This window comes from Archocentrus centrarchus, chromosome 2 (genome assembly GCF_007364275.1).
Source record: "Archocentrus centrarchus isolate MPI-CPG fArcCen1 chromosome 2, fArcCen1, whole genome shotgun sequence".
In the NCBI taxonomy this organism is placed as follows: Eukaryota; Metazoa; Chordata; class Actinopteri; order Cichliformes; family Cichlidae; genus Archocentrus; species Archocentrus centrarchus.
In genome coordinates this window covers 20,607,968-20,625,476 of record NC_044347.1, presented here as the reverse complement: position 1 = coordinate 20,625,476, position 17,509 = coordinate 20,607,968, and the positions used below count along the sequence as shown (strand labels likewise).

The 17,509-nt window shown below is 40.0% G+C and overlaps 1 protein-coding gene across 3 annotated transcripts in view; it reads left to right on the top strand.

The window, feature by feature from the left end:
* Nucleotides 1–17,509, top strand: part of atp11a (ATPase phospholipid transporting 11A) — a 53,795-nt gene that overhangs the window by 26,852 nt on the left and 9,434 nt on the right. For 2 of the 3 annotated variants that reach the window (XM_030746152.1, XM_030746135.1), the window contains exons 3-27: nucleotides 847–936; nucleotides 1,589–1,669; nucleotides 1,790–1,897; nucleotides 2,379–2,507; nucleotides 2,790–2,893; nucleotides 3,012–3,059; nucleotides 3,707–3,771; nucleotides 3,902–3,983; nucleotides 5,501–5,651; nucleotides 5,741–5,938; nucleotides 6,050–6,163; nucleotides 7,571–7,630; nucleotides 7,708–7,874; nucleotides 8,020–8,091; nucleotides 8,531–8,604; nucleotides 10,114–10,217; nucleotides 11,027–11,208; nucleotides 11,750–12,001; nucleotides 12,124–12,301; nucleotides 12,412–12,514; nucleotides 12,900–13,045; nucleotides 13,314–13,373; nucleotides 13,464–13,591; nucleotides 14,221–14,356; nucleotides 15,452–15,475. In XM_030746152.1, the coding sequence (XP_030602012.1) occupies nucleotides 847–936; nucleotides 1,589–1,669; nucleotides 1,790–1,897; nucleotides 2,379–2,507; nucleotides 2,790–2,893; nucleotides 3,012–3,059; nucleotides 3,707–3,771; nucleotides 3,902–3,983; nucleotides 5,501–5,651; nucleotides 5,741–5,938; nucleotides 6,050–6,163; nucleotides 7,571–7,630; nucleotides 7,708–7,874; nucleotides 8,020–8,091; nucleotides 8,531–8,604; nucleotides 10,114–10,217; nucleotides 11,027–11,208; nucleotides 11,750–12,001; nucleotides 12,124–12,301; nucleotides 12,412–12,514; nucleotides 12,900–13,045; nucleotides 13,314–13,373; nucleotides 13,464–13,591; nucleotides 14,221–14,356; nucleotides 15,452–15,475 (2,856 nt within the window). The remainder of the gene's footprint in view (nucleotides 1–846; nucleotides 937–1,588; nucleotides 1,670–1,789; nucleotides 1,898–2,378; nucleotides 2,508–2,789; nucleotides 2,894–3,011; nucleotides 3,060–3,706; nucleotides 3,772–3,901; nucleotides 3,984–5,500; nucleotides 5,652–5,740; nucleotides 5,939–6,049; nucleotides 6,164–7,570; nucleotides 7,631–7,707; nucleotides 7,875–8,019; nucleotides 8,092–8,530; nucleotides 8,605–10,113; nucleotides 10,218–11,026; nucleotides 11,209–11,749; nucleotides 12,002–12,123; nucleotides 12,302–12,411; nucleotides 12,515–12,899; nucleotides 13,046–13,313; nucleotides 13,374–13,463; nucleotides 13,592–14,220; nucleotides 14,357–15,451; nucleotides 15,476–17,509) is intronic. The other variant, XM_030746143.1, reaches the window with a different exon arrangement.

The window sequence follows — 17,509 nt, the reverse complement described above, 5'->3', positions numbered from 1 at the left end:
TGCTTGTTTTCACCATGTGGGCGACTTATTCTTGGTAATGGGACAAAAACTATTCAGTGAATGAGGTGTTTTGGGAAAGAACACTCAGTGCTGTATTTTAATCGGTTCAGTGATCGGTTTAGTCTCTTTCCAGCTTTTTTTAAAAAATAAACTTGGGTGTAAGATTTACATGCAGTCGAACAACGCTTAAGCTGAGACGGCCTAATTGGCATAACTATTAAGTCGCGCTTACAGCTGCAGGTTATGACCAGCTTTGCTTAAGACCTGCTGGCACAATCAGACCACTCTCAGCTGTTCATCACAGATCCTGTGATGAACAGCTGTGTCAAAAAATCCCGCTTCTTGTTGCTTCATAAACTTTGTACATACTATATTTGTATGTATGTTTTTCATAACAGTAATTTGATTTCATGCCGTGTCACATTAAGAACCAGATTTACTAAACAGGGCAAAATAGCATGTGAGCACAATGCCCAAATAGCGCTCATAGGTGTGGTTAGTTTTACGAGCGCAGTTCATTTCACTGTCAAACGAAAAAAATAAGACACACTTTTTTTTCTTGGCATAAAATATTGGTGCAATTACCAGTAAATTGTGTGTTGCATATTAATAAATCAGTTTGCATGCTTGATTTAAATATTGTCCTCATTATATTTTGCGCCTTGAGAAAGAAGCACTCAGATATTTTTGTGAGTTCCCACCTCTTACATGCAATCTTGTCACTGTGCTCTCTTTGTAAATCTCTACAGTACTTCTTTTCTTTTTAAGGGCTGGGATTTTAACATTTTATTTGATAAGTTAAAATCAGTATAGATCATTAAAGATGAGAATATTTCTTGTTTCCAGTACACGTTTTGGAACTTCATCCCAAAGAATATGTTTGAGCAGTTCAGGAGAGTCGCCAACTTCTACTTTCTCATCATATTTCTTGTTCAGGTAAAACATTTTCCTGTTCTCACTGACTGAACTTCACTGTACGCTTCTGCAAAGCATGCTGTAAAGATATTTCATTTCTGTATTTCTCCTTAAGGGAGTTTTCTTTTGTGTGTTTTATGCAAAGATGTCTGGCTTCTCTTGAATTTAATGGACCTTAATGGTGCTTTCATTGTCTTACTCAAAGCAAAATGTGAAAATATGTGGGGAAAAACTTAGCAGAAACATCTCTTTCCACAAATCATGACCTAGTCGCTCAAATCCACATTCCTCATTGTGAGCAGTTTCATGCAGAAGCTTTTATTTTTCTTTTTACACTTCATTGTTGAGATGTGCAGGTCAGTAGAAAGAGAATAGATTGAATTGCTCACATTCGATATCTCCAAAACTGGGAAACTCACACTAAAACAGTCAAGATGGACCAGGGGAAAAACATGAATATACGTATAGCTTTAGGTTGAGCTGTTAGTTTTCTTATATTTTATGTGAATAAGGAGCCAAAAAGCAGCTTCATTCACCATATTTCTTACTACCCTCTCATTTGGGGAGATAAAACTCAGATATGTCTTGGTGCTGGTTTATTGCTCTGTCATTTTCTTCTACTCTAAATCCTTTTCTGATGTTCAATTTTGTGTGTGTGTGTGTGTCACTTCAGTTGATTATTGACACTCCCACCAGTCCGGTCACCAGCGGGCTGCCACTGTTCTTTGTCATCACAGTCACCGCTATTAAGCAGGTGAGTTAGCTTAATGTGGCTTTATGGTTTTTGACAGTAAACACTACCCCAGCAGCTACATGTGCAAACACATGGGTTCACTTTTACACTCCCCCTCTCTGTCTCCTCCTCCTCTCTCAGGGCTATGAGGACTGGTTGAGACACAAAGCAGACAATGCTGTCAACCAGTGTCCTGTCCACGTGGTCCAGCATGGCAAAGTGACCCGCAAACAAAGCCGTAAACTCAGGGTATGTATGTGTGCGTGTGTGCGACCAGATCACTCACTCACCCCATCTAACAGAGCTTTGGTACATTTGTTTTATTGGCTCATGCTGAGGGATTTTCCTGCTGCTAAGCTCGCTGCATGCATGCCTGCATTTAAAAGCAATTTATCTTTAAAAGAACTGTTAGATTGATGTATGTTATGTAATGACATAAGACTGAAATGATACAAGTCTGCTGCTGGTAAGCCATTAGATGTTTTGCATTTGATTGCAGTTTCCACTCAGTGATGTGAACTTATTTCTCCACTAAAGCCTGCTAGCACTGCTCAGTGCTACAGTAGCTTAGGTGGCCAGAGCAAGAAAGCAAAGGGCAGTGGCAATTTGACCCCACTGTATTGGTGAATTCATTTAAATTTTCAAAATCCTCCAGCCGTTGGCTTCAAGGTATCAAGGCCCGGTATATGTTAGAAATAAAAACAGGATGTGTTGTCTGTGTGTGACACAGGTTGGAGATGTGGTCTTGGTCAAAGAAGATGAGACTTTTCCCTGCGACCTCGTCCTCCTCGCCTCCTCTCGAGATGATGGCACTTGCTTTGTTACTACAGCCAGCCTGGATGGAGAGAGCAGCCACAAGGTGTGCTGGATAAACCTAATCCACTTAAATATATACTAGATGTAATATGATTTGCTCTGATTTATGTTTTTTCTTTCTCCATTCATCTATAGCTCTTTCTCCATTCCCTCATTGCTTTCTTATTTCCCCTTCATCTCCCTACCACCCTCTGTCACCATCCCACAATCCTTTTCTGTAATACTTCTTCTCCTGTATTGTCTTATTACTTACACTCCCACCGTCTTTCTCTTTGTTTCATTGACCTGTCCATTTTCTGATTTTTCTGTTTTTCTCCCCTCCCAGACGTATTATGCAGTCCAGGACACCAAAGCTTACAACACAGAGAAGGAGGTGGACACCATCCACGCCACTATAGAATGTGAACAACCACAGCCAGACCTGTACAAGTCAGTACAATACACACACACACACACACACACACACACATAAAGACTTGAACAAAGTGTTCTTGCCAAATAAATGTCTGAAAGATACTTTATCTCACTTCTTTTCTGTCTTACACAGATTTGTTGGGCGTATCAACATCTACATGAACAATGAGCCAGTGGCGAGGTAACACGAATCCCCAACACAACACAAAAATAATAAATTTTTCCATTAAAGTTCAGTCTAATTTCTCATTTTAAAACCCAGTTTTGCAACATCTTACTATAAATCCACTGAGTTTTCCCTTGTATTTGTTCATCATTCAGAAATGTTGAAAAACATGTTGCTGCTTACCCGTGCACCTTAATTAGATTTAAGTGAGCGCAGCATTAGTTCAGGCTGGACTCGAGGTCAACCTCAGGTGCAATCCCATCAAAGCAGCTGGTAACAATCCCAGCCCCCATCAGCTGATGGCGAGGCTAATACGCCTCTGCATATCCAATTGGTAAATCTCTTATAGGGTACACTACTTAAGCTGCTTTAGCTTTCCTTCAGTTCTCGCCACTCTCACCTGCAAGAGGCTTTGAAACCCACTTTCATCACAGGTTTGTTTTTCATGCAGCATCTGACTTCATATCTGTTGTTATTGATGCGTGCTCGCCCTGTCTTTAGCTTCCCATACATGCACAAGGAAAGGTGGGCAATTCCCTGAACAGAGCCATGCTTCCAGATACAAATTCTTACAGATGGAAATGGTAATCTTTATTTTACTATAGCAGTCCTGACTGAACTAACATTAATCATTAGTTCCTTTGTTTGTGGTCTGTTTGCAGGCCGTTAGGATCGGAGAACCTGTTGCTCCGAGGAGCCACACTCAAGAACACTGAATATATCTATGGTAATTTTACACAATTAATAATAAATGACAGGAATCACCCCAACTTTGCGCCTTTTTTTTTTTTTTAGATTCTTTTAAAAATTCGCACACTGTAGCATTTTGAATTACACTTTCCTTTTGCCCTCTGTAGCGGTGGCTATCTACACTGGCATGGAAACCAAGATGGCTCTCAATTACCAGTCCAAGTCTCAGAAACGATCTGCAGTGGAAAAGTAAGCTCTCCTCCTCTTTGATTCATATATTATGAATTGTTTCTGAAAGGAGTCTGTAAGCATCGATCGACACCCTCGTGCAAGTTTCACTGTCTTTGGCTGCATCCTGTTTCTCAGCTAACACCAGCTTAGATTATAATTGATATATATATATATTTTTTTTTTATCCAGCCTTCCATCCATCTGTTCACTTCTCATGTCTTCATTTATTCATTGATGGAGGGTCTGTGTGTCTCTGTGGCTCGCTGCATTGACTGGATCAATTTTCTCTCCACCTGGTGTGGACAGAGTCTTGTATCCAGATGTAGAAATGACTGACTTTAGGTGGATTACATTCACACTTGCTCACTCTGTGTGCCTAATTAACTCATCGGCTCATTGACTTGGCTCAGTGTAGATGTCTTGTCTCAGCTGTTCCCTTTTTCAAGTTTTAATATTCTGACAAGTACAGTGAGTTGTTTTCCAAATTACTGTTTGCACGAACTGGGTAGTGAGTTTGTCTGAATTCTAGTCCTTTTATTTATTTATTTTTAGTTTCTGTGTAGGGATCAGACTTTTTTTTTTTTGTTGTTAAAATTGGAAAATGGATGACAGTCAAAGCTGGTTTGGATTGTTTTAACCTATTTTTCACACTTGTTTCATTTGCACCTGTACACATTTGTGCTTTTCACACTCAGCCACAGTGGGAAATGGTACCAAGGAGTTTGTTGTTCGGTATCAGGCCCCAATTCTGTTTTTTATTTTTATTTTTTTGACCTAGTAATTTAAAAAAATTTTTTTTTTGGTCAGCATTCATGAGAAGGCACGAGAAAACAGGAATTGTGATACACAATCATGGCGTGTACACCAGCGTTCAACCTGTGATGCAAGGCATTGATCCAACAAAAATAGGGGAGCACCTCTTCCACAAAAACACAAGGTTTTAGCTGGGTCCCTGGAAGAGACCCAAGACCTCCGCCTTTCTCTTGATCTCAAAGTATATACCAGTGTTTATGATACTAAGAGGTCAGAGATGTAGCTTGAGTGGTCATTAAGAGCATAATGGTAATCAATAAAGTCTGAAAATGAATTGTAAAGCATACTGGGAGCCAGTATAAAGAGGCTAAAACTTGGAAAGTTACGCAGCCATGCAGGTGAAACGGAGGTTCCATCAATCCAGGTGTGATGAGATGAAAGCATGTAGACTGGTCTCTGTCTGTACTGTTAAGTATGTGAATGTATTCACAAGTATGTGATAATGTATATGATGTTTTGCTACACAGTCCATGATAGAAGGGTGTGTGTGTGTGTGTGTGTTCATGAATACACTTGCTGATGTTGACCCTAGAAAGCATGTGTATACCATTGCAATCATCAGACAACATGTACCAAATGCCACAAAATTACACTTAAGTGTTAAATGATCATATTTCCCATAATCCTTTTTTGCTTATGCTTTTTTAAACCAATTTTTTGTTCAAAACAGTATAAAAATTGTGAAGAAGTGTCTCACAGCTGTTTTCTTTCTCCCTCTTCAGGTCAATGAATGCCTACCTGGTGGTCTACCTGTGCATTCTCATCAGCAAAGCAGTCATCAACACTGCGTTAAAATACGTGTGGCAGTCCGACCCCAACAGAGATGAGCCCTTTTACAACCAGAGGACAGAAGCTGAGAGACAGAGACACATTGTGAGTCTTTTATCTGCAGAATATTGGAAAATAAAAAATGTCTTCATTGCCTCTTTATTGTCCTCGCACATCTTCTTTGTCCTCCTCAGCTAATCCGGGCATTCACAGACTTTTTGGCCTTCATGGTTCTTTTCAATTACATCATTCCCGTGTCAATGTATGTCACGGTGGAGATGCAGAAGTTCCTGGGCTCCTACTTTATCATGTGGGACGATGAAATGTTTGATGAGGAGCTGGGGGAGAGAGCCGTGGTCAACACATCAGACCTGAACGAGGAGCTGGGACAGGTAGCAAAGTCCTCTTCACTCTGAGCAGACTAAGGAACAAACATATATTACTGTACTGTTTGGAGTGATTTAGAGATAAGAATAAAATCATTTACCCTACTTTCTTTCCAGGTGGAGTACGTGTTTACAGACAAGACGGGGACTCTGACAGAGAACAACATGGAGTTCATAGAGTGCTGTGTGGATGGACACATTTATGTACCTCATGCTATCTGTAATGGACAGGTAGAGCCTTCAATCCTAATAGATTCCCCTGTTAAGATATTCAACTGGATTATTTTTTAACCCACCCATTTAAGTCGTATGAAGGCCTGAAGTTATAAACGGACTGGTACTCATGTATTATTTTTTTACTGTTCTTACTACAGGCCACATTTATACACATTCATACGAGATGCTTAAGGACTTTTAACCTAACACCCACATACTTGCACTCCAATGGATACTCAGGGCTTAGTATCATGCCCAAGGATACATGCAGACTTTAGGAGCTGGGGGCTGATCTGCCGTAGATCCGTAGAAGATGTTGTGAGTGTTTTTGGTTGTAGCTGCTTTGTATGGATGCAGCCACAAGTTGCTAGGCATTAACTCAGCTAATTTAAGTTACTGAACAGGACATTGTCACCGTGTTTATAGTATTGGTGTGCTTTTTAACAGCCTGTCAGATTAGTCTGTGCTCAAGTTTTTTCCAAATAAAATTATTTCTGTGTTAGCGCAGATTACCAGTTTTCTGTGTATGCATGATGCACCTATAGCTGCATGGATGCAGCTTGCCAATGAGGCTTGCCGGTCTTTACTGATAACGTCTGCGCACTTTTGGGTTCAAAAATAAAGATGGCAACATTCCAAAGGGGATTACAAAAGTATTTGAGAGGCATTAAATGATGTCACAGTATTTCCATCCTTCATATACAGTCTCTGCAGACAAGCTGAAGATGGATCAGTGCTTTTGAATGTTTTATTTATTTATAGCCATTCAGTCATTTACAAGGAGTTAATATCATTATGTAACGGAGGTGTAAAAATCAAGTGACAGGAAGGCAGCAGATTCGGTTGATTTAACTCTTGCAGTTCAGTTTGTTTGGACATTTGATCTGGAAAAAGTGGGAAGAACGTTCCATTATTGTAATTAGTCAGTTCTGTGTTTTCACTGGATTATTACAAATGAACTGACACTAGAACTCCTGAGCACTGTTTATGAACTATAATCCTCTGTTTTCAGTACGTAATGGTCATCTGAGGAAATCAAATGATGTCAGCAAGTCTTGCTGCTGTTTATTGAACCATATGTCTATTTATGTTTCCCCAGTAACTCATCATGACCATTAATTGACCTTGTATGTCAATTTTGTATGTGATGAATAATGGTGATCAGACCATTTGTCACAATTTTAGGAGGAATAAGTTGTGTTGCAACATTATTACATTTTATTTCTTTTAATAAAGGACTTCCAAAGTACACAGAGTTGTGTGCCATTCACAATAAAGACAGTCACATAAACATACACATCATGCTGCTCTTATGCTTTCAAGTCAACATTTAATATAAAAATGTCATATCTACATATCATCATAGCTTATGATCACCAGACTCTAAATTTGCTCTGCTCATAATGATCTGTATGTCGGCAGGTGATGCCTGATGCTGCTGGTATGGACATGATCGACTCATCACCAGGTCCCGAAGCCAGGGTAAGCACAGACTCACTTTGTATGTGCATCTCTGGTTTGTGCACATTAGGGTAACATAGTTTGGTCGTCCTCCGCAGGAGCACGAGGAGCTGTTTTTCCGGGCGTTGTGTTTGTGCCACACGGTGCAGGTGAAAGAGGAGGAAACTGTAGATGGCATCAAACATGGCATTCACCAGGGCAAGTCCACTTCCTTCTACATCTCCTCCTCTCCAGACGAGGTCGCACTAGTGGAGGGCATGAAGAGGTGAAGCACACACACACACACACGATGCACACAATGCCAACAGTAATCACATGTGCATTCAGAAGAATTTAGCTTCCCAATCTTTTTTTTGCACCGTATATTATTTTATTCATTCCGAATAATGGTGGGTTGCTCTTTGCCGCAGGCTCGGTTTCACCTATCTGAGGCTCAACGACGGTCAGATGGAAATCTTAAATCGGGAGAATGAAGTTGAAAAGTGAGTGTGTCATTTTTTGTTTTGTTTTTCTATCAGTGTGCCATTTATTTAAGACGTTATTTTTACATAATAACTTAATAATAAAAAGTAAGCTATTATTATTTTCTTTAACACCTGTAATTGGATGGCTTTTTCTTGGTGCGTTCTCAAAAGAGTAAAATAAAAGGTTACAATTTCATCATATAGTAGTTTGTTAGCAATTTCATAGCTAATGTATGAACTGGAAGCAGTGATCATAGATGATCCCAACTGCACGTACATTTCTGTGATAATTATTTTAAAACACTGATGTATGTTTTTGTCTGGAAACTTGATATCTCTGGACTGTAAGCATTTTCAACTCACATAATGTCAAGTTTATTACATTAGATTTTTATTTATTTATTTTTGTAACTACAGAATAATCACTGGTGTTTGTGTGATTTTTTTTTTTTATCAGGTTTGACCTGTTGGATGTTTTGACATTTGACTCAGTCCGGCGGAGGATGAGTGTTATTGTCAGGGCCAGCACTGGTAATATATATAAATATGTACTATATGTACACTGTTCAAAAAAACTAAAGGAACTCTTTTTTAGTCAGAGTATAGCATCGGGTCAGTTAAACTTCTGGGATATAGATCTGCTCAGTTAAGTAGCAGAGGGGGTTGTTCATCAGTTTCAGCTGCTTTGGTGTTAATGAAATTAACAACAGGCACTACAGGGGCAACAATGAGACAAAAAGGAATGGTTTTACAGGAGGAGGCCACTGACATTTTTTCTTTCCTCATCGTTTCTGACTGTTTTTTCACTAGTTTTGCATTTGGCTAGGGTCAGTGTCACTGCTGGTACCATGAGGAGATACCTGGACCCTACAGAGGTTGCACAGGTAGTCCAAGTCCTCCAGGATGGCACATCGATACATGCAAACCAGAAGGTTTGCTGTGTCCCTCAGCACAGTCTCAAGAGCATGGAGGTGATTCCAGGAGATAGGCAGTTTCGCTAGGAGAGCTAGACAGGGCCATAGGAAGTCCTTATCCCATCAGCAGGACCTGCAACTGCTCCTTCATGCAGGAACAGGATGAGCACTGCCAGAGCTACAACATGACCTCCAGCAGCCACTGGTGTGAATGTGTCTGGCCAAACAATCAGAAACAGACTTCATGAGGGTGGCCTGAAGGCCCAGTGTCTTCTAGTGGGCCCTGTGCTCACTGCCCGGCATCACGGAGCCTGATTGGAATTTGCCATAGAATATCAGAATTGGCAGGTTCACCACTGGTGCTTTTCACAGATGAGAGCAGGTTCAGCCTGAGTACATGTGACAGACATGAAAGGGTCTGGAGAAGCCGTGCAGAAAGTTATGCTGCCTGTAACATCGTTTAGTATGACCGGTTTGATGGCCTGGGGAGGCATATCCATGGAGGAATGTACAGACCTCTACTGGCTAGGCAACGGCACCCTGACTGTCATTAGGTATCAGGATGAAATCCTTGGACCCACTGTCATACCCTAGTCTGGTGCAGTGGGTTCTGGGTTCCTCTTGGTGCACAATAATGCTCTGCCTCATGTGGCAAGAGTATGCAGGCAGTTCCTGACTTAAATCCAATAGAACACTTCTGGGACATCATGTTTCAGTCCACCTGATGCCACCAGGTTGCACTTCAGACTGTCCAGGAGCTCAGTGACGTCCTGGTTCAGACCTGGGTGGAGATCCCCCAGGACACCATCCATCATCTCATTAGGAGCCCTGGCGTCGTCAGTCAAGCATACAAGTATGTGGGGGCCATACAATCTACTGAGTACCATTTTGAGCCTGTTGCATCATTTTTTTCACTTTGCTTTTCAGGGTGTTTTTGAATTCAGCCTCTGTAGGTTGATCATTTTATTTCCATCAAATAATGTGGCATCCTGTCATTCCTAACACATTACCCAGTGTTCCTTTAATTTTGTTTGAGCAGTGTATATTCTTCATATAGATTTGTATGTGTTTATATTTTTCTTTAATCTTATGCTCTCTTCTTCCTTCTGTGTATGTATTTGAGCAGGTGAAGTTTATCTTTTCTGTAAAGGTGCAGATTCCTCCATCTTCCCAAGGGTCATCTCAGGAAAAGTGGATCAGGTCCGAGCTCGAGTGGAGCAAAACGCAGTGGTGAGAGAGTGCGCGCACACATACAGACTCACTCTCACCTTTATAGGCTCATATAGTCTAACAGGAAGTCCATTTCTCCTGGAACAGAGGTTGTATGATTTAAGTTCTTTCCACAGTTACAGTACATGTACATGGGAAACATGGTCTAGTTCCATCAAATGGCACTTCTAAGTGCAAAAAGTTTTTTAATTATTATTAAAAATATATTTAATATGCATTTGTATGTATTAATAAATGCATCAGCCCAGTGTCTCAGCGCAGGACCGGCTTGGGATTTGGTCAGAAGACAGAAAGAACTTTAAACACTGAACAGAATTAGAAACAATGTTGAACTGTTCATCAATATACTGTATTCTGTGTACACCCACACAATTCTTGTGGGAAAAGTAGGGAATAGTAATAAGTAGGCAGATGCAAAGAGAGCGCACATAGCAAAGCTGTCAACTGCAAAATCTCATAATGACTCCCAAAGTGCAGAAATAAATAATAACAGTTTGAATAAGACTATTTACAGTTGAGTTTATCCATAAAGATATTAAAATAAATTTAATTGAACCTTCAGTGAAAACTGGATGAGTAAGACAAATGTCGCTGTGGCTGCAGCTACATGTAAATCGCAGCTTTCACTGGAAACTGATATGTGGTGAGTGTTGTACTAGTGAGAGTGAATGGGCAGATGGTGCCCACCCACCATACACTCACATTCAGACCCTATATTCAGAAGAAACTGTGTTTTCTGTAGATTGTTTTCTTTTTAGTCTTTCTTTATATACCAGCCTAACCTGGTGTGAATCTCTCTCTTCCTCCAGGAGGGTTTGAGGACACTTTGTGTTGCCTATCGCCGTCTGAGCCCAGATCAGTACCAGGAGGTTTGCCAACTGCTGAGCAGGGCCAGGTTGGCATTACAAGACCGAGACAAACGGCTGGCAGAGGCTTACGACCTCATCGAGAAAGACCTCATACTGCTGGGAGCCACTGCTGTTGAGGACAGGTGGAGGATTTTAAAGGACACTTAAGTAGACAATTACATCAACAGCCTGTCCTTATATCAAAAAAATTGCTGTACAGTTTGTAGCTTGGTAACATAACCACGATTTACATTGCATGCTGCTGTTATTCTTAGTTATTTATCTTTATATGTGCAAATTTTATGGGAAGTGGACATTCAAAAATTACATTTATACACTTTTTTTTTCTATAAATGTCTAAATCTCTTAACGAGTGACCCTTAACACTAATTCTGTGCCTGCTGCTGCCATGAAAAGTGCTGTCCCAGTTCTGAGTGAGGGGAAAGTGGCATTACAGCCCTCCAATCACACACGTGCCACTAAGGCAATTATAGTGCTGGCTGTAAACTAATTGTCAACCCAGAGGGCATTTCAGCCATCCAGCACAGAGAGGAAATAATCCAAGTACTGTCACACTGCACTTGTGCTGTTGCTAAATTAAAGGCAAAGCGGAAACAAAACAAATATATGTATTTAATGCAGCTAAAACATTCTACCTCCTCTTCTTTCTTGGCTCCACAACAGGCTGCAGGAAAAAGCAGCAGACACTATTGAGTCCCTGCACAAAGCTGGGATAAAGGTGTGGGTGCTGACAGGGGATAAGATGGAGACGGCAGCTGCAACCTGCTACGCAAGCAAGCTGTTTCATCGCAACACACAAATCCTGGAGCTGACCACCAAACGCACTGAGGAGCAGAGCCTTCATGATGTCCTGTTTGACCTGAGCAGGACAGTGCTTAGGCAGCATGGAGGCATGACCCGGGACACCTTCTCTGGGTGTGTGTTTGTTGGAGGGTGTATAGTGGTGTGCAAAACTATCAAGGATGGCTTATGTTCATGACATGCTTCAGTAGAGTCATTCCAAAGTTGCTCCCATTTGATGGGTCTTGTTTTTCCAGTTTATCAGGTGACTGCACTGACTACGGTCTGATCATCGATGGAGCTACCCTCACTGCAGTAATGAGGCCCGGCCAGGAGGGCTCAAACTCAGGGAATTACAAAGAGAAATTCTTGGAAATCTGCCGCAATTGCAGCGCAGTGCTCTGTTGTCGAATGGCGCCGCTCCAGAAAGCACAGGTATGAAGACTGTCTGTACTCTAGGTTTACAGGAGACCTGGTGAAACAGATATTTTCACTCATGTTATTAAGAGTCAGATGAAAGCTAAACTGAAATCCACATCCTCCAGATTGTCAAACTGATCAAAGCCTCGGAGGAGCACCCGATCACACTGGCCATTGGAGATGGAGCTAATGATGTCAGTATGATCCTAGAGGCCCACGTCGGTATTGGTTAGTATTCTGCTCATCCAACATGCCACACTCTGGTAAAGTGACAGTTTCTACTACTTGTTTTCTTCCTTAATATACTTTCAGTTTAAATAAATTATAGAAATTCTAGACAGCTAGAGTCATAGATTTTCATGAAGTCACTAAAAAGTCTGAAAGTCAGTGCTGCTTAGCCATAAAAATAACTGATTGCCTGTTTGTGGAACATGAGTGGGATTAATGCTTGGCTGCATTCACAAAAAAATCCTGTCCTGCCATAAAAAGATGCCACAACAAATTGTAAACACTCAAATTTTCTATTTTTAATCTATGTAGAACAGCTAAAACTATAAGAAACATATTGTTACCACTGTAATAACACTTTCCATTGTAAATTACAATGACACAGGCGTTATGGGTAAGGAGGGTCGCCAGGCAGTGAGGAACAGTGACTACGCCATCCCAAAGTTTAAACACCTCAAGAAGATGCTGCTCGTCCATGGACACTACTACTACATACGCATCTCTGAACTTGTGCAATATTTCTTCTACAAGGTAGTCTTCCTGTGTTTTGAGTTTTTTTTTTTTTAACTTTGTGTACTTTTTTTTCTTTCTTACGATGATTTTAATATTTGAATTTGTGGCTTTAGCTTGCAGGAATGTGCAGGAATGCTGTGTGAGAGATTATTTGCTTTATTTTAGTATTTATTTAGTCAGTTAATGCTTCCAAGAGAAAATTATCTTTCAGCAACCTGCACACGCTTACGCCTTTTAATCGCTGCTGACTGCTGCCTCTTCTCATTTGTTTTCTTTCTTTTCCCAGAATGTCTGTTTCATTTTCCCCCAGTTCCTCTACCAGTTCTTCTGTGGCTTCTCACAGCAGGTGGGCACACACAGAATAAATTAAATGCCATGGAAAAACAAACAAACAAACAAAACACCGACTCTCTGTCCTCTCTATCCCAAACCCCAGCCGCTGTACGACACAGCTTACTTGACTCTCTACAACATCAGCTTCACCTCGCTGCCCATTCTGCTCTACAGTCTCATGGAGCAGCACATAAATATGGACATCCTGAAGAAGGATCCTTGTCTCTATAGGTTAGTTGGCATAGATTTATGCTTCAGATAGCCGTGTCAGAAATGTATCATTTAGTAAGACTGCAGATCAAGCAGCTCCATCTGTTCTTCAGAAACTTGTTCTCATGCCACAAATTTGAAAAAAAAAAAAAAAAGAAAGTCTCTGGATGTTTCAGTAATCCAATCTTCTGCAGCAACTAATGAACCATCTGTTTTATGCTAAGCAGGCTGCATGGATTCTTCTAGAGACATACCCCAACAGGCACAGTGTTTCATTCCATCTACTAAGCAAAAGAAAATATAAATGTTTAGTATAATAGACATTTCAGAAATTCTAACACCCTCCAGGTGCAAAGTAATTGGAGGAGAGGATTTATATTTATATTGATTATTGTATGTTTACATTGCTATGGTATGATACCTACTATAACTTGGTTTTGAATGTGATCAGGGTTTGAAAAGCAACCTGTTACACAATGTAATTTCCTATTCTTTCCAAAAAAGTGTGAACTTTTCCCACCAATAATGACACTTAAGAGAGAAATGGTCTCAGGTCACTTTGTATTTTAGTATTTTTATATTTGGTCAGTGTAGTGTGGCATTAATCTTTAAATATGTAAACACACTGACTGTTATCTTTATCTTCACAGAGATATTGCTAAGAACTCTTTGCTACGGTGGCCCTCCTTCATATATTGGACCGTTTTGGGTGTATATGATGCCATTGTGATGTTCTTTGGTGCTTACTTCCTGTTTGACAACACCACCTTCACCAGCAATGGACAGGTAATAACCACGTGTCTATGATAGAGAGAGAAAAAAGCCTGGACAAAATTTAAAGCATATCATTCAAAGTAAAAAATATAGATGTTAATAATCGCTGCATGTGTGGCGATGTTTGTGCAAAGTTTTGTTGAGATTGGCCCACCTGTAGGATACATACAGACATGTATATACATACATACATACACTACGATCATTGTAGTAAGATACTCTTCATGGATCTGGTACTATGAACATATAGGAAATTTCCTCACACTGCAGCTTATTAGTTTGAAGAAAGTAATTACCTGGTAATTACTTGTAGTTTACAGGTAGTTATAGGTAATGTCAAGTGATTACTCACGTTGAGCTGGTACTGGAGGGTTATGCTGTGTTTGGAGCTAATTTACACTGTTTACTGTAGTTGAAAGCAGCGTTTGCAGCTTGCGTTGATTGTGTTTCCTGACATTTCCAGACGTGAGGCTGAATAAAGTCAAATATTTCTCTGAATTTCAACCACAAAAATGAAGGCTGAAAAAGCCCAAAGGCTGTTTTACCTTTATTAACTAATATTTTAATGTCAATATTTTTTCAAAATTTAGAGAAATATATGCACATGAAAAACTTGCCACATACTCAACTCTGCTGCTCAACCAACAAATGTATTTTCCTTCCAAATGTGGCTCCATTTAAGGGAAAATAAACAGACTTTCCAACAATATAAGATTTATTGCCAAGAAGCAAAGCATTGTACAACAAAGAAATAATCGACCAAACACAAATTTCCTGACTTTTAGAGTTTAGACGTTTAAGTAAAAGCTGATGATCTGTTTAAGACACGACAGCATGGCGGGTTTTCCACCATCTTCCTCTGTGTTCTCTATTTGTTTCCTTTGATTTCTTGAGCTGCATTTCTCTCCCAGAAACATGTTGAACTGTTTTTGAGTTGCTTGATTTCACTTGATTTATTTTTTGCATCTAATTCTTTTCTTTTTTCCCCCTCTTCAGCCATAAAACTGTTCATTTGATTATGATTTTCTTCTGGCCACATCCTCTTCTTCTTCCTCTCCTCTTACCTTTGTGTTGCTTTTTCTATTTGCTTCTCTTTCCTCCTCCCAGCTAATGACAACCAACACACAGATGGTAAGCCTGTCCCTGTCTCTCTGTCGTCTCCCCCTAGTTTCACTTTCCTGTTTCCTCACCGTCACGCAGCCTGATACGAACTGCTGTTCATCTCATGTCTGGCCCTCAGTGCTTGCTGTAGACACATCAGCTGTAGGCTTTTGTGCAGTGACTCGCTTTTTCCTAGATCCATGCTCATGTGCCCAGCTGTCAGTGACCAAACACTTTAGCTGTACATCCTGTGTGCTTTGTTTGTAGCAGACGCCCGTGTGTTAGGACTGCTCGCAAAAGAAGGTGATAAATGAATAGAAAAAAAGTGCTTCTGCTTCCATTACATGACATTTAACAAGTTTTGCCATATTTCAGTCAAAGATCATTATCTAAAGCATTACACACATTTGTTAAAATGAGCTAAGTAGTTCTTTTGTTTAACAATATCAAAATCATTATGATATCAACATTACAAGCACTGCATTTGGAGGCGGCCTTTGAAAAGCTTATATTTTATCATTTCATGCATTATGTTTTTTCAGCTTTATTTATTCATATGTTTCACTTAAGGTTAGGGCTGGGCGATATGGATCAAAAATAATATCTCAATGTTTTTTAGCTGAATGGCGATATATGATATATATCTTCATATTTTATCTTCCCAAAAGGTATAAACAAAAAGGCACTTCTGAGTCAAATGTCACACAGGCTATTTTATTAACATTCAGCTGTAGATGTATATGAGAAATTGCTAAAAAATAAACTATTGCCATATTTATATAATATTGCTCCTCAAATAAATTAATGCTTTTTTCCTCCATAACAAAAGACTCACAGCTGTGCTATTAAAATGTAAACAAAAAAATAAATACAGAGCAAAAATAGCAAAAGTCTGATTTATTCTTCAAAAAGTAAGTCTGCAGTGAGGCAGGCTTCCCCAAAGTGCTTCCTCCTGTGTGTACTTGTGTACATCTAGTATTCTGTGCAAATAACAAAACATGTAAAGTTAAACAGACTGAATGAACAAAATTCCATTCAGCAGGATTTCCAGCTCAGTAAATCCCTATGCGCTGACGTATCACAGCAACAGGCCCACCCGCTCAATACGGCGTCCATACGGCTGCATCCTCGAAAAAGACCCACTTCCGCTATTAAGGTCACGTGACTTACAGTACAAAACATAAGCCAGCTACTCTTGGGGCTCCGGGCTATGCCAAAGCGTACGGATGCAGTATGAAGGCTGTATGTACAGAAAATACGGCAACAGGGGAGGATTTCAGGTTAACATTAAAAACTCTCCAAAAGTCACCGACGTCGCTAAATTTGTTGTTAGTCGCTTTTTGGGGAAAAAAAAAAGTCGCCGGGGGGGTCGTCTGAAAGCCTCTAAATCTAGCGACACTGCCATGATTTACGGGTGAAGCGGTGAGGGAGAGAGGCAGGGCAGTGTGAAGTTGTGCAGAGACAAATTGGGAGAAGAGAAAGGCGAGCTGGTGGATCTACAAGTATGATTGTAATGCGACATAGACTATATCGATATAAACGATATTGTCTCATATTGCGCATGAAAATATATCGATATTTTCTTAAAAACTCGATATATCGCCCAGCCCTACTTAAGGTACCAGTTTTCAAAGTTAAGGCAGATGACCTTTAATGCACCCATACTTGTAATTTCCTGATGCTAGTAAAGTTTAGGTTTTGGGCTTCTTCTTATATGGCAAACAGTAAATTATTCAGTAGTTAATTCTCACTTATAGTCCATACAAACATCTCATTCTACTTGTTTTCCACCCATCAGTCATCTCATAACCAACTTTTCACCTGAATGTTGCTACCTGAGCACCCTGCCATCTGTTTGATTGATTGATTCCTTATATATATGTAAACTTTCACCTAATAGCATAGTCAAGTCATCCAAGAAGCATGTTAATGCAGGTGCATTGAGGATTTAGGCACTGCATAAGCACACATTTCAAACACAAATTATTAATGGTTGCTTAGAATCTGTTCATATTCAAACATAAAATGAAACTAAAAAAACAAAACAAAAAACCACCTAGACGG